Here is a 13,700-nt window from a genome sequence, read left to right as displayed (position 1 = left end):
CAGAAATTCTCCAAAAATCCCCGAAGTATCTATCCTGGGTGGATTAAAAGATTTTTTAGAATATCAGCACCAATGGACTTTGATTTAAATGATGAAGATGTCCAACAATGGGCGAAGACTTGTTCTGCGGAAAAGACTAATCCTATGGAAAGCAGTTTGTTGACCATGTTGTGGAGGGACAGAAGATTCAACAACCAGAACAGATGTGTGAGCACAGAATATTCATAGGCAGAAGATGAAATGCTTTAGTCTAGACCCCTGTGTGTGTGTGTGTGTGTTGCGGGGAGGGGGGGGGGGGTGAAGGTTACCCACATAGTATTACTCAGGATGGAGATCTCTGGGGAAGCATGGGTTCTACATGTTGCCTTTATGTGTGGGAGCAGACAGGGAACACATCAAATGGAACCATAGATTTCTTGGGCAGCATGTGGCACAGTGGTTAGCACTGCAGCCTACGGTTTTGAGGACCCGGGTTCAAATCCCAGCCCTGGATCACTGTCCATGTGGAGTTTGCACATTCTCCTTGTGTCTGTGTGGGTTTCACCCCACAACCCAAAGATGTGTAGGTTAGGTGGATTGGCCATGTTAAATTCCCCCTTAATTGGAAAAATAAAATTGGGTACTCTGAATTTTAAGTAATGGAACCATAGAATTCCTACATCGCAGAAGGAGGCCATTCGGGTCGACACTGCCCCTCTAAAAGCGCCCCCTACCTCCCCACCCAACCATCCCGTAACCCCACAATCCCAGCTAACCTACACATCTTTGGACACAATGGGCAATTTCGCATGCCAAATCCACCTAACCTGTACATCTTTGTACTGTCTACTAGGACTTCCTAAGATCTCCTTGGGTCGTGTTATTTGGATAATATCTTATTGGTTTGTTAGATCTCGTGTTGCAGCACAAATAGTGCGCCTCGGCCATGAAGTGTTTTCCTTGCTTGGGAGAGCGATGAAGAAGTCACCCAATAACTTCGGCATCAGCCAAGAGCAGAACAAACTTATCAGGCATCGATCTCTGCCTCCGCGGCGAAGCCACACGGTGCTCCCTCAGCTGCTCTTACTGGAGGTTCTGAGGACACTAATTGGAGAGCAAATCTGAACAATGCGATGCCAGCTGCAGATCTTCCCGCAAGACCAGGACAAGTGTCATCCAGGCACAGTGGAATTGCATCTTCCCCGCAGGATACTGAGCTGGAACCGAAACTGTTTAAATATTGTTTCAGACACCTGTGGGCCAACTAAGCAAGTAACGCCTGAAATGGTTCTTGCTGGTTCCATGCAAGTGGCAAAAATATCCACGCAGGAAATGTGATGTGATATAATTGCCAATCCATTCTGTAATTTCATTTGAAATTTTAGTTAAGTCGAAACATTGATTTCAAAGTGTCTGTCTGAACAGGCGATCTCTGAACGCAGTACATACACCCTTATTATATACAATCATTGCTGTTGTTCTGCAAGTGGGCATCATTATAAAGCGGTAGTTTCATTAAATCAGTGGAAGTCTAATGTTGTACTTATAGTATTAATTGGTTCCCCTTCTCGGTGGTTCATACGGGGTTTAACGTGTACATACAATTAAAATCTGTAGATATATATATGATATAATTAATTTCTGACCTAACAGATAGCAAGTTGAATAGAAGTGAATTGAGTTTAAATAGAAGGGATAACCCACAAAACTGGCTGAAGATTAATGTAAACATTTTATTTCACCTCAGCAATAATTCACCTGATTTATGTTTTGACGGTAAAAAAATCATCAAATGCTGGAAAGACCCCGTGGGTGAGCTGGCATATGTGAGGAGCCGGTTGGCACTTTCAGTGGCTGCTGGGTACAGAGGGGACTGAAGAGCATTGCCCACGCGGTTGACAGCGTTATTAATTAATATGTTAAAGTCCCTTCATGTTTTTAAAAATTATTTGGGTTTCTATTAATGGTATCCCTCTCTTTTAAAAAAAGGAGCACTTCAAATGTTTTGCTTTAACGACACTGGGTTCTGAAGAAAAGGCATCTGTGGAGCAATGAAAAGATGGGTTCGTGTTTCAGGTCGATGACCTTTTGTTTGTTTGTTTTTAGGTGTTAGTTTACTAATCTCCTGTACCTGTCTCTATAGCAACACAAAACAAATACATCTTTGCGCCCCATTGGATGACCATTCCCAAGAAGCTGGATTTCGTCCAGAATTGCAGAGGCCATCAGCCCTTTTAAATCGTTCGATTATCCCCTTTACTCCGGATCGAGGTCTCATGATCGGTGACAACAACAACAAAGAAACCCCCCGAGGAAAGCGAGCAGCCATCACCCTGTCGATGATGGTCAGTGGGTTGCCGCCTCGCTTCGCTCCCCCTCCCCCGAAAGCAGAGCTGAGGCGCCGGGAGAAGGCTTTCCTGCTGGACTGTGTGGCTGTCAGCTCGATCGCCAAAGAGCACAGTCACTCGGCGCCCAGAGCCGCGTCCATCATCCCGCCCTACAACACGCGGGAGGGCCGCCGTGTGCTGGGCTGCTCGAGGAGCAAGCCTCTCCCGCCACTTTTCAGAAAGACCGGCCAAGTGAGTAGGTCGCATTGGACAGATTGAAGAATTGTTTTGTTTTTAAACTAATTAAAAACGCACTTTCGGAGGACCTGTTGGTTTCTGGTTAAACAATGATGAATCCATGCAGCAACCTGTGTAGTCGGGCTGCCCGAATGGGATGTCCTCCGTACCAGTTAGGTGACTGCAATCCAGAACTGTCATTGAATAAAACTGCTGTTTAATCAATAGAGTGCAAATGTGGATTTTTTTCTCGGTATCCATAAACAGACATATAACGAATGACAAGTGCTTGTGCATCGATTGGATATAGCCCACCATGATCCTTTCTTCGATCTCATTGCACTATAGCGCTATTTATTTTAAAATAAGATAGTTGATGATCTTTGTTGTTGTACATTTTAGTCATAAATTAGAAGAATGTGGTTGTAAATATTGATTGAATCCTTCCCGGTTGCTGTCAAATCTCTGCTCCCCTTAGCCTGGCGGTGGGACCTCAATCCAGGATCGATTCCAGTTCCCCAGAGCAGCAGCCAGTTACCTGCGAACCAGGAACCAAAACGGAGCAGGTACAGCAGCACCGGCGCGGATGGAAGAAACTGAGGCAAGAAGGTGCTGGGCAGGTCAGGCAGTACCGGTGGAGAGACAGAAGCAGGACCTTTGGTCAAAACTGGGAGTTGTTAAAGATGAGCATCTTACAATAGGGAAGCAGAGCCAACAACGGGACTGAACTGTGATGAGGTAGAGGGGAGATGGTTACAGGGTAGCATGGTGGTTAGCATAAATGCTTCACAGCTCCAGGGTCCCAGGTTCGATTCCCGGCTGGGTCACTGTCTGTGTGGAGTCTGCACGTCCTCCCCCTGTGTGCGTGGGTTTCCTCCGGGTGCTCCGGTTTCCTCCCACAGACCAAAGATGTGCGGGTTAGGTGGATTGGCCATGCTAAATTGCCCGTAGTGTCCTAATAAAAGTAAGGTTAAGGGGGGGGTTGTTGGGTTACGGGTATAGGGTGGATACGTGGGTTTGAGTAGGGTGATCATGGCTCGGCACAACATTTGAGGGCCGTAGGGCCTGTTCTGTGCTGTACTGTTCTATGTTCTAATAAGAGAAGTGATAGTGATGTGACAGAAAGATACCGAAACAAAGAAATACATCTCAGAGGTCGTTTGGGTGTTCTAAGTCAGTGTTCTTCAAACTTTTTTTCCGGGACACATTTTTACCAACTGGACAACAACCTTCGGGACGCAACCCAGCCGACCTTTGTGACCCACGCCGGCCGACCTTCGCGACCCATGCCGGCTGACCTGCACGACTCACCACTTTCTCTTACCTTGTTTGCTGCTGACAAAAATGGAGGAAATGTTGTTGGGTCCCTTTGGCCCTCGTACACATCCCTCCTATGGAACCTGTTGGATGAAGGTGAAGCCTTCCAGTGTCGGAAAGTATGGAGTCTCCATCTGTTCAAACTTCTGCATTTTTTTCCTGTAAAATTTTATCAAATAAACCCCCTCCCCCAAACTTGTAAAAGAAATAAATGAAAAAAGTAAAAATTAAATGAATAAAATGAATAAACCCCCCCCAACTTGTAAAACAAAAAGCTGCGACCGTTTTTTAAAAAGTGACTGCACTGCGCATGTGTGCCCGATCATCGCGCATGCGCATAGTTTTGCGCATACGTGCCGATGATCTGGCACACATGCACAGTGCGGCCGCATTTTCTTTACATGTTCGCGGCCGTTTTGATGGCCACTTGCAGCCGACGCTATTAACAGCCAGCTGCTGCGGCTGTTGCACACAGATTTGCGCGATCGGGAGCGCTGCAACAGACGGCTCCATGACCCATCCGACACCCACCTGCAACCCACCCGCGGGTTGCGCCCCCGAGTTTGAATGCCTGTTCTAAATGGTCAGCAGAGGGTGGAAGGAGGCAAAATACCCATTTTAACTTCGAGCTATCAGCTGGAGAATAAGCATCTAAAATTCAAAATTTGGTCTTTGAATGACTTTCCCCCATGCCTCCATGGGAAGCTCTGTGAAAATGATACTTACCATTCTTGAGCTCTCTCTTTCATCTCCCTGATAGTTACTGTCTATTATGTCGCCAGGAAAACGCCAGTTGCATAATCCAACAACTGCCTGACTTTATCCAGTTTGTTTTTGCCCAGGGTTGTTTGGTTCTGTATTCACTCTGTCGCTCTTTGATCTACGTTCCTGTTATGGGCCATGGTTGAGAGAACCCCAAAGTGTACCATGGAGTTCACCTGACCCATGACTTTTACTAGATTGTAGTATGGGGAGCACATGGACCACTCTACAGGCATGGTGCGGCAGAACTCTAAAAGTAATTTTTAAAGCAAAACAATGTTTATTCTATGAACTCAGTTAACCTTTTTAAAACATACAGTGAACATCTTAGCAACCGTCAATTAAAATACACCCCCCAAAAATACAACACTCTAAGTAATCCTTAAACTTTCCTTTTAACATCCGTAAGACAAAAATCCTTTTTAAAGAAGCTCATCAGGTTTAAATTCTCTACTGAAAGCAATTATCACTCTGAATTCACCAAATGATCTAGAGATAGTCTTTAGATGGCAGAGAGATTGAAATTGCACCTTCTTTGGCTGGCTTCAGCCCCAAAACTAAAAACTAAACCAAAAAACACGGACACACCCAAGCTTTTTCTCAAATCGAAACTAAAAAGCAGAGCCAGAGCTCAGCTCCACCCACACTCTGACATCACTGCAGCCACTTGAGCAGACAGACATTTCTTAAGGTGACATTCCCATGACAGTTCCTTATTGAACTGCTGAAAATGGGCAATAAATCTGTCACACACACACACCATGTCTCGAATGTGCCATCAATGGCCCTCTTACCATCGTCTGAATCTACCACCCATAATGCTGCTGCTCTTGGTAACAAGTCCATGACTGGACTGCTCAAAAATGACACTAAGTCTATCACATATTATTACTATTATCTCCTTCTGCATTTCTCAACTCCACCATATTTCAGAAATTGCCATAAGAGTGCCGGTGGCCTGCACTCTTGAAGGGTTTCCTTCCTCTCCGGGCCATGCCAGCCCCTAGGATCCCAATTACACCCAAATATACATTAATCAGGCCCTGACTATTGCAAGAAAAATTGGAGGCCGTTAGGACTCTATGTTCAAATGTTCGTAGCTGACTCCATTTTGGTAACAGTTATTATTATTTTAAGTACAAATGAAATTTAAAATATTACAGTATTGAAGCAATAGTTTACAAAGAACAATTAAGAGCCATGTTACTCATTAAAACCATCCTGTCTTTTGGTTAATAGACGTTGCCTCTTCCTTCTATTCTCATACATGTTTGTAACTACCTAGGTTGGTGCCCTTCCTGGCCCTCTTTCACTGAGAATGAGCCAAACCCATTGGGACATATCCCCAAACTAGAACTCCCATTCTACCCAATCAGGATTCTGGCAACATCTGTGACCAGCACAGGTCTTTGGACCTATATTATCTGCTTTTCGGCCTTAGCAAAAGTCTTTTCTATTTCCATGGTGATGCCATAACCCAGGATCTTAATAAGAAATGACTTTACATTGTAGTTATGATCTACTTTATACCACAGCTTTCCCAGATTCTAACAGAAGAGGAATATGACTAAGAAAATAAAACTGTGCTAACCTAATAAAAAATATCAATTAGCAATCTAAATATTAAACTGTGGTCTGGCAAAGCTTAATACAGAAGATTAATAATAGTAATTTATTTAGCTATATTCTAGTGGCTTACTTAAGTTTTGCATTCTCTCAGACACAAAGTGAGCGGCAGGGTAGCACAGTGGTTATCAAATTCGCTTCACAACTCCAACATCCCAGGTTCGATTTCTGGCTGGGTCACTGTCTGTGTGGAGTCTGCACATTCTCCCCATTTCTGTGTGGGTTTCATGTGGATGCTCCAGTTTCCTCCCACAGTCCAAAGATGTGCAGGAGAGGTAGATTGGCCATGCTAAATTGCCCTTAGTGTCCAAAAAGATTGGGTGGTGTTACTGGGTTACAGGGATAGGGTGGAGGTGTGGGCTTGAGTGGAGCGGTCTTTCTAATGGCCGGTGCAGGCACGATGGTCTGAATGGCCTCCTTCTGCACTGTAGATTCTATGATTCCATGAAAGCAATGATATACAACGAAGACAGTTGGGAGCTGCCCTTGCTCTTCTCCAAGGCCTTTCTTAGCAAAGTAATTTGTACATTCTACCAGACATAAGATGGTTATTGATGCACCCAATACCTGCTGTCTGAAAATTGTTGAATTGTGCGGAATGGCAGTTCTAACACAAGCCATTTGATGTCATTTATTTTCAATACCTGTTCGGTAAAAATACAGTTGTAAGTCTACATTTAGCACTGGATGAAGTGATAAATTGCATTAATATTATGTTTTTCACATCCATACAACACTCAAAGTGTATCAGAAACAATTAATGACTTCAAAAGTCCGCTGATACACCCACTGTTTCATAGGCAAAGTACGTCTTGCCCTATTTTGTTAACATCAAAAAGAGGATTATACGGGGGTATTACAGTTCTGTGCAGTGTAATGTAAGCAGAGTTGACTGATTTTGATGATGCAGCTGGAAATGTTATATATTTAACAAAATACTAAGAACTTCTTGCATGTGTTTGATGACAGGTCACTCCACAGATCAAGTGAAGGGACACTCTCTCTTTCTTTCTGGAGTTCAACCTATATTTGGATACAACGGCCTTTTTGGATACAGGAGGAACACACCGACACTGCGTAAACTCCCGTCACCTTTTGGCACAATTACCCGGTCTCCTATTTATTGAAAAAACAAGCCCAGATGCAGTTGTTGCCCCATTTACAATTGGTGGGGCAGTGCCGGAATGGTTTACACCCAAAGTGTGTTCAAGGCCATGCCTACAGCTATGAGTCACCTGGCAGTTGTGTAATTCTCCAATCTAATCCTAAACTGCAAATAGATAAATCTGCTATAATAGCTCTCACCCATTAAATACTATAGGCCATTGCTTTTGCTTGTGATATTTAATTAAATCGGTAAAATATTACTTTCTAATAATAGATACAAAAGCGTTAAGGAAAAGATAAAGTACAATCTAAAATTTCTACATTTCGAACAGTTGATCTAAGAATTCGATTTGGCTTGCCCTCTAGTTTCTGGTATTAAGATATATCTATACTATAATGGCTGTGGGAATGAATCAAGGGTTTGACCTTTGTTGTGTTCACCTTTATGTTTTGCAGTTGTTGTTCTTTCAGGAAGCTGAAAATGTTAAAAACAATCACTATGTCAGTCAGAATGATCAATAACAGTGACCAGCAATTGATATCTGCATTCACTGTATAAAACATATACATGAATATGATTCAAGCATTTCAAACTCCTTAGTTAGCATTTAAAATTATCTTGTTTATATTTATGGGAATTAGAATAAAATAAAATAATAAATCTTGGTCCTCTGGTTGGAAGTTGGAATAAAGAATTGATGTGTCTTGTAGCTTTATTGTGAGATTATATAATTATGTAGATTCATAATGTGTGCATTATGTTCTAATCTGCTTACTGACCATTGTAATTTTTTCCACCCGAGTGCATCCCTTTTGACTTGCTTTCTGTACTAAATTTAGCCTCAAATGTAACCACTTTTAAAATTTTGGTACATTTCAGAGCTATTTAATAAACCATATTAAACAGAACAGCTATCTGAAAGATTGACAGGGGTGTACTTTGTCAACATATCAATTGATTTTACTGCTTTCAATGGTTCCAAGCTGGTTTAGACATGACCTGAAGCAATTCACTAATAGCTGCTTCTGCTACTGCTGCTTGTAGCTATACCTTCAGAGATTTGCTGTCACATCATGCCACACTTGTCAGTTTCTATCCTCAAACATCCATTGTAGCCAAGGGGCTGGGGTGTTTAGCACAGAGGGCTGAACAGCTGGCTTGTGATGCAGAGCAAGACCAGCAGCACGGGTTCAATTCCTGTACCGGCCTCCCTGAACAGGCGCCGGAATGTGGCAACTAGGGGCTTTTCACAGTAACTTCATTGAAGCCTACTTGTGACAGTAAGTGATTATTATTATTATATTATTATTGTAGCTTGTCTGCAACCACTCTGCGATATCCGTCATCCAAGTACGAAGAGATTTCTGTAGCTTTTCAGCTTTGATCAAATGGCCGATATATACACATTTTCTTTTCTGGGTATCACATTTTAGAGTTATTTTTCTCTTGCAATTTCAATTACTTTGTGTAATGTTATGGTCTGTATGTGGAATTTGTTGCTTACCTCTTAGCATCCACATTTCCAAGACAAAGTGAGGTCAGAGTGACTGCTTTTGATATTTGACGAAGTGTGACATCAAGGAGACCTAGCAACATTGAAGTCAATGGGAATCAAGAGGAAAACGTTTTCTGGTTGGAGTCATACCCGGCACACAGGAAGATGGGTGTGGTTGGTGGAGGTCAGTCATTTCAGTTCCAGGACATCGCTGCAGAGTTCCTCAGGCTAGCGTCCTGGGCCCAATCATTTTCAGCTGCTTCACCAAACACCTTTCTTCCATCCTAAGGTCAGAAGTGGGGATGTTCGTTGATGACTGCATAATGTTTAGTGCCTTTTGTGACTCCTCATATACTGCAGTAGTCCATCTGCAAATGTAGCAAGGCCTGGACAATGTTTTCTTTTTGAGTTTTACATCTAACAATTTAGTACCATTCCAAATAAGAAAAACAGAGTTGCAGTGGGTTAGTGTTAACTTGCAACAGTGCGATTGTAAAATGCCCACATCTTCATCTTAATGGATCTCACAGCCTCTCCTCCCATTATACGTTACAGAACCCCCCCCCCCCCCCCCCCCCCCCCAATCTTCACTCAGTTCCTTTGTGATTCTCAAACTCCTGCTCACACACTTCAGTGAAAGTTGGGTTGCAGGAGGGGTCCAGTGGGACACGGGGGTGTTCACCAACTACACACACCCCCTGAACCCCACTGTGAACAATGAAGCTGGGTCTGGTCAAGGTATTCGCCCCTCCCCCGCAAAGCTTGTAGACGGTGGGAAGAGAGTAAAAGGCCCTCTTCTTCTCGCCTGCTAATGAAATTGCTGTACAGAAGGGTACAAGATCACTATTGCTCCCTGGGGTGAACAGCTCCAACTCGGGAAGGGGGAGAAGGGAGTGAGAGGTCCTCGAGCGAATCCTCTCAGTTAAACGCCTCCAAATAGCAAACCCAGAAGGTTAGAGAGTGATTCCGCGGATCTATCAATGCAAAACACCCAACTGCTTCCAATCAATCCTGGGTACATCTGCACTCCAGGCTGTTACACATACAAACCACCCCCCACCCCACTTTCCTCCCCAACAGACTATTCGCATCCGTCCTTGTACTTCTGATGAAGATCCATGACGTCATCGCGGCAGATGCGGACCCAGCCACTCTCCTTGACGTGGTAGAGGCTGACTATTCCGCCAGAGTACGCGTCACGGTAGGTGGCGTGGTAGATGGCCTGCTTGGCCAGCTCGTAGGCTTCCTTGGGGCTCATGTCACATCGATAGCCCCGATCCAGCACGCCGTATGCGTAGACTGAGCCCGAGCCCACTGAGAAGACCTGACCCAAAACCCGATTGCCCTCGCTGTCGACATAATAGAGGCCTGGACCACGCTTGTCCCAGCCACAAATCATGGTGCCCATGGACAGGCCCATGCCCTTATACTGGTAGACCATGTTGGCCAGCAGCTTGGAGGCAGCAGCCACAGAGATCCTCTCCTTGTTCCTCAGCTCATAGATGTGGCACTGGCGAGCGAGGAGCCTCTCCCAGAAGCTGCAGTACGCCGCGCCGCCCGCCATCGTGCCCAGGAGGTAGGGGTTGATCTCGATCACCTTCTTCACCATCTGGGATGCCACATAGGAACCGGCGGTCGCACGGGAGTCCACTGCCACAATCACTCCGTGGTCAAACCGGAATCCCAGGGTGGTTGTCCCGTGGAGGATCTCGATCCTCTCCCCGCCCTCGACCTCCAGCTCCCCAGGGGGGAGGAGGAAATCGAGCCCGGAGCCGAGGCCGAGGCCCAGTCCCGGCTGCGGCCTGGAACTCAACCCGAGCTGGGAACAACTCAGCACGTCCGCCAGCGCCATCTTGAGGCCTGGACAATGTTAATTGTCAAGTAACATTCATGCTACACAAGTGCCAGGCAATGACCATCTCCAACAAGAGATAATCTGACCATCACCCTTTCACATTCAATGGCATTACCATTGCTGAATCCCCTACTATGAACATCCAGGCATTACTACTGACCAGAAACTGAACTGGACTAGCCAAATCAATATTGTGGCTACAAGAACAAGTCAGAGGCTCAGAATCCTGTGGCAAGTAACTCACTTCCTATCTTCCCAAAGCATGTTCACCACCTACAAGGCACAAGTCAGGAGCATGATGGAATACTACCCACTTGCCTGGATCAGTGCCCCACACTGATGAGTGCAGCTCCAACAACACTCAAGAAGCTTGCGCCATCCAGGAAAAAGCTGCCCGCTTGATTGGAACACCATCTATAAAGATTCACCTCCACCACCAATGAACATTGGCAGCACTACAAGATGTACTGCAGGAACTTACCAAGGCTTCTTTGGCAACACCTTACAAACCCACGACCATTAACATCTAGAGCTTTTCTTTGGATACCACCTTGCTATCATGGAGAGGCTTGAGTGTTCCGTGATCCCGAGGGCGATGTTGTGGGAGTGTTAAACTCCTGGCAGGGTCATACATGAAGGTAAGGTCAGAGAGGAGGAACCAGACAAATAACAATCCAAAAGAAGCCCCCAATGATGTGTCAGGCAGAAGGTCCTCGTATGATACCTATGGCTGCGATGGCAGATGAAGGCTGCAGCAGTAGGGGAGATTCTCAATTGTCAATGTTCCCTTGTCACTGGAACAAGATCTACCCTCTTTTAAGGACTGTATGTCTGCTGATGCACAACGGTATTCCCACATTAAAAGATGTCCTGCACATAAGATACATACAGTTAAAACTTCTTACGGAAGTAAATGAGGACATACCAAAGACCACCTCAAAAAGCATTGTCAGAGGTCCTACTGGATGCGGATATCCTAGGGACGGGAATTGCGGCAACATATATGGGCCACTACTGGGGAGGGCTAACACACAACTGGGCGAGAAAAGTGGGAGGACCTGGTGTTTGAAATAGGATGGGGACTTTGAAGTGAAGCACTGCACAGGATCAATTCCACCTCCACATGCACAAGGCTAAGCCTAACGCAGCTGAACGTGGTACACAGAGCCCACTTAACTAGAACCCAAAGGAGCAGGTTCTTCCTAGAAGTGGAGGACAAATGCAAACAGTGCCAAGGAGTCCTGACCCATCATGCCCACCTGCTCTGGTCTTGCCCCACACTTGTTGGGTTTTGGACAGCCTTCTTTGAGACAATGTCCAAGGTGGTGGGGATGAGGGTGGAGCCTTGCCCAAGAGTGACAGCCTTCGGGGTATCAGAGCAGCCTGATCTCTTCATGGGGAGGAGGGCCGATGCCCTTGCCTTTGCCTCCCTAATTGCCTACTGGCGAATCCTGCTCGGGGAGACATTCACCCAGTTTTCAAAGACCTGTTTGTAGCCAACATCCAATAAGCCAAAGGGAGAGGGTAACCAGGGTATAACAATGTGAGGGGGGAGGGGAAAGAGGGGTGGGGGGTAATAAAGAGGCATGGAGTCCAACCATTCCTAGAAAATAACAAAATACACGGTATCAAGCCAACCCAACAGGGAGAAGATATAAGCGCTGACGAGGGAAGAAGGCATGCCAGATGGCCAGAAGGGGAAAGGGGTCAGGAAAAAAGGCGGGAGAAGGGAGCAGGGGCCTCATCCAGAACTAAATACCGACCGGAAAATGAAAAACAAGAAGCTGTAACCATCGTAAATAATGAAAGACAACCAATGTAAATAACAGAAGATGACCGATGTACATATATTTCTCTTTATATTTCTTTTGTTTACAATGTATGCCCACATTTACTTTTGTTCTGTATATTATGAAAATCTCAATAAAATCATTTTTTAAAAATATGTCCCGCACAAGGTATCTATCTAGAGGAAACCAGCACAGCCCCCACACAGACAAGCCCTGCGATGATTGGTGAGACGTGACATGGGCAGGACTATGAAATCTGGAAATCCCTAGCTTCGGACCGGCACGAAGGTGGTGGAGTTTGATTCCATTGAATCCCTACACTGTAGAAGGAAGCCATTCAGCCCATTGAGTTTGCACCCATCCTCTGAAAGAGCACCCTACACAGGCCCAATCCCCCACCCTATCCAAGCAACCCCAACTAACCTACACATCGGGGAGGACACGGGGAGAACGTGCAAACTCCACAGTCACCCAAGGCTGGAATTGAACAAGGGATCCTGGTGCTGTGAGGCAGCAGTGCTAACCACTGTGCCATTCGTTGTGCTCACGGAGTAGCATTTCAAAAGCTTTCTTCATGCCTGAGCATCCCTCTTCAGGATCCGCTCTGCTCACCCCACATGCATAAAGGGCTGGAAAAACTGCCCTAAAAATAGTCTGCTCCGTCTCCAACTGGGCTGGAAAACCAGAGTAAGGATGGAACCCTTTGAAAGACAGAGAAAACATCAACCTTTGATGGACAGAACACTTCAAAGAACTCCTAAACCGTGCTACAATTACAGATGCGGACGTGTTCGAGGAAATCCCCCAACCCTCCATCAAAGATGATCTTGTCTCCCACCAAGTGTGGCTGAAGTCGAAGCTGCTATTAAACACATGAAGAATGGAAAAGCTGCAGGAGTGGATGGGATTCCAGCAGAGATTTTCAAACTTGGAGGAGAAGGGATCACCCGTCATTCCATCAGCTTTTGAAAATCTGGGACAACGAAGAAATCCCTGCTGACCTCCGGAATGTCATCATCACCACCACCTTCAAGAAAGGAGACAAAGCGGTAACTACTGAAGAATCTCCCCATTCTCTAGCACTGGGAACATCATCGTCTATATCCTCATTAGCCGCCTTCTCCCAGTGTCTGAAGAAATCCTTCCAGAAAGCCAATGAGGTTTTCAACCAAACCGTGGAACAATGGACATAACTTTCACTGCT

General features: G+C 45.4%; 2 protein-coding genes across 2 annotated transcripts; one reads left to right on the top strand and one right to left on the bottom strand.

Annotated features, from left to right (window-relative positions):
• Nucleotides 1–2,048: 2,048 nt before the first annotated feature.
• LOC119965648 (uncharacterized protein C17orf98-like) lies at nucleotides 2,049–8,277 on the top strand. Its single transcript, XM_038796418.1, has 3 exons — nucleotides 2,049–2,558; nucleotides 3,022–3,109; nucleotides 7,218–8,277. The coding sequence occupies exons 1-3, from the start codon at nucleotides 2,256–2,258 to the stop codon at nucleotides 7,373–7,375; spliced, it is 549 nt and encodes a 182-aa protein (XP_038652346.1). The 5' UTR covers nucleotides 2,049–2,255; the 3' UTR covers nucleotides 7,376–8,277.
• Nucleotides 8,278–9,795: 1,518 nt separating this feature from the next.
• LOC119965647 (proteasome subunit beta type-5-like) lies at nucleotides 9,796–10,630 on the bottom strand. The gene has a single exon (XM_038796417.1). It carries the CDS (start codon nucleotides 10,458–10,460, stop codon nucleotides 9,933–9,935), a length of 528 nt encoding a protein of 175 aa, XP_038652345.1. The 5' UTR covers nucleotides 10,461–10,630; the 3' UTR covers nucleotides 9,796–9,932.
• Nucleotides 10,631–13,700: the final 3,070 nt, after the last annotated feature.

Source organism: Scyliorhinus canicula, chromosome 5 (genome assembly GCF_902713615.1).
Source record: "Scyliorhinus canicula chromosome 5, sScyCan1.1, whole genome shotgun sequence".
NCBI lineage: Eukaryota > Metazoa > Chordata > Chondrichthyes > Carcharhiniformes > Scyliorhinidae > Scyliorhinus > Scyliorhinus canicula.
The sequence above is the reverse complement of the archived record's forward strand: the minus strand, read 5'-3'. Positions and strand labels throughout refer to the sequence as shown.

Excerpts from the sequence above, each read along its gene's own strand:
- LOC119965648 (XM_038796418.1), top strand. The coding sequence starts at position 2,256 with ATGATCGGTGACAACAACAACAAAGAAACCCCCCGAGGAAAGCGAGCA. Across the intron at positions 2,559-3,021 it reads TTTTCAGAAAGACCGGCCAA|CCTGGCGGTGGGACCTCAAT; the intron begins GTGAGTAGGTCG and ends TGCTCCCCTTAG. Across the intron at positions 3,110-7,217 it reads CAGGAACCAAAACGGAGCAG|GTCACTCCACAGATCAAGTG; the intron begins GTACAGCAGCAC and ends GTTTGATGACAG.
- LOC119965647 (XM_038796417.1), bottom strand. The coding sequence starts at position 10,460 with ATGGTGAAGAAGGTGATCGAGATCAACCCCTACCTCCTGGGCACGATG.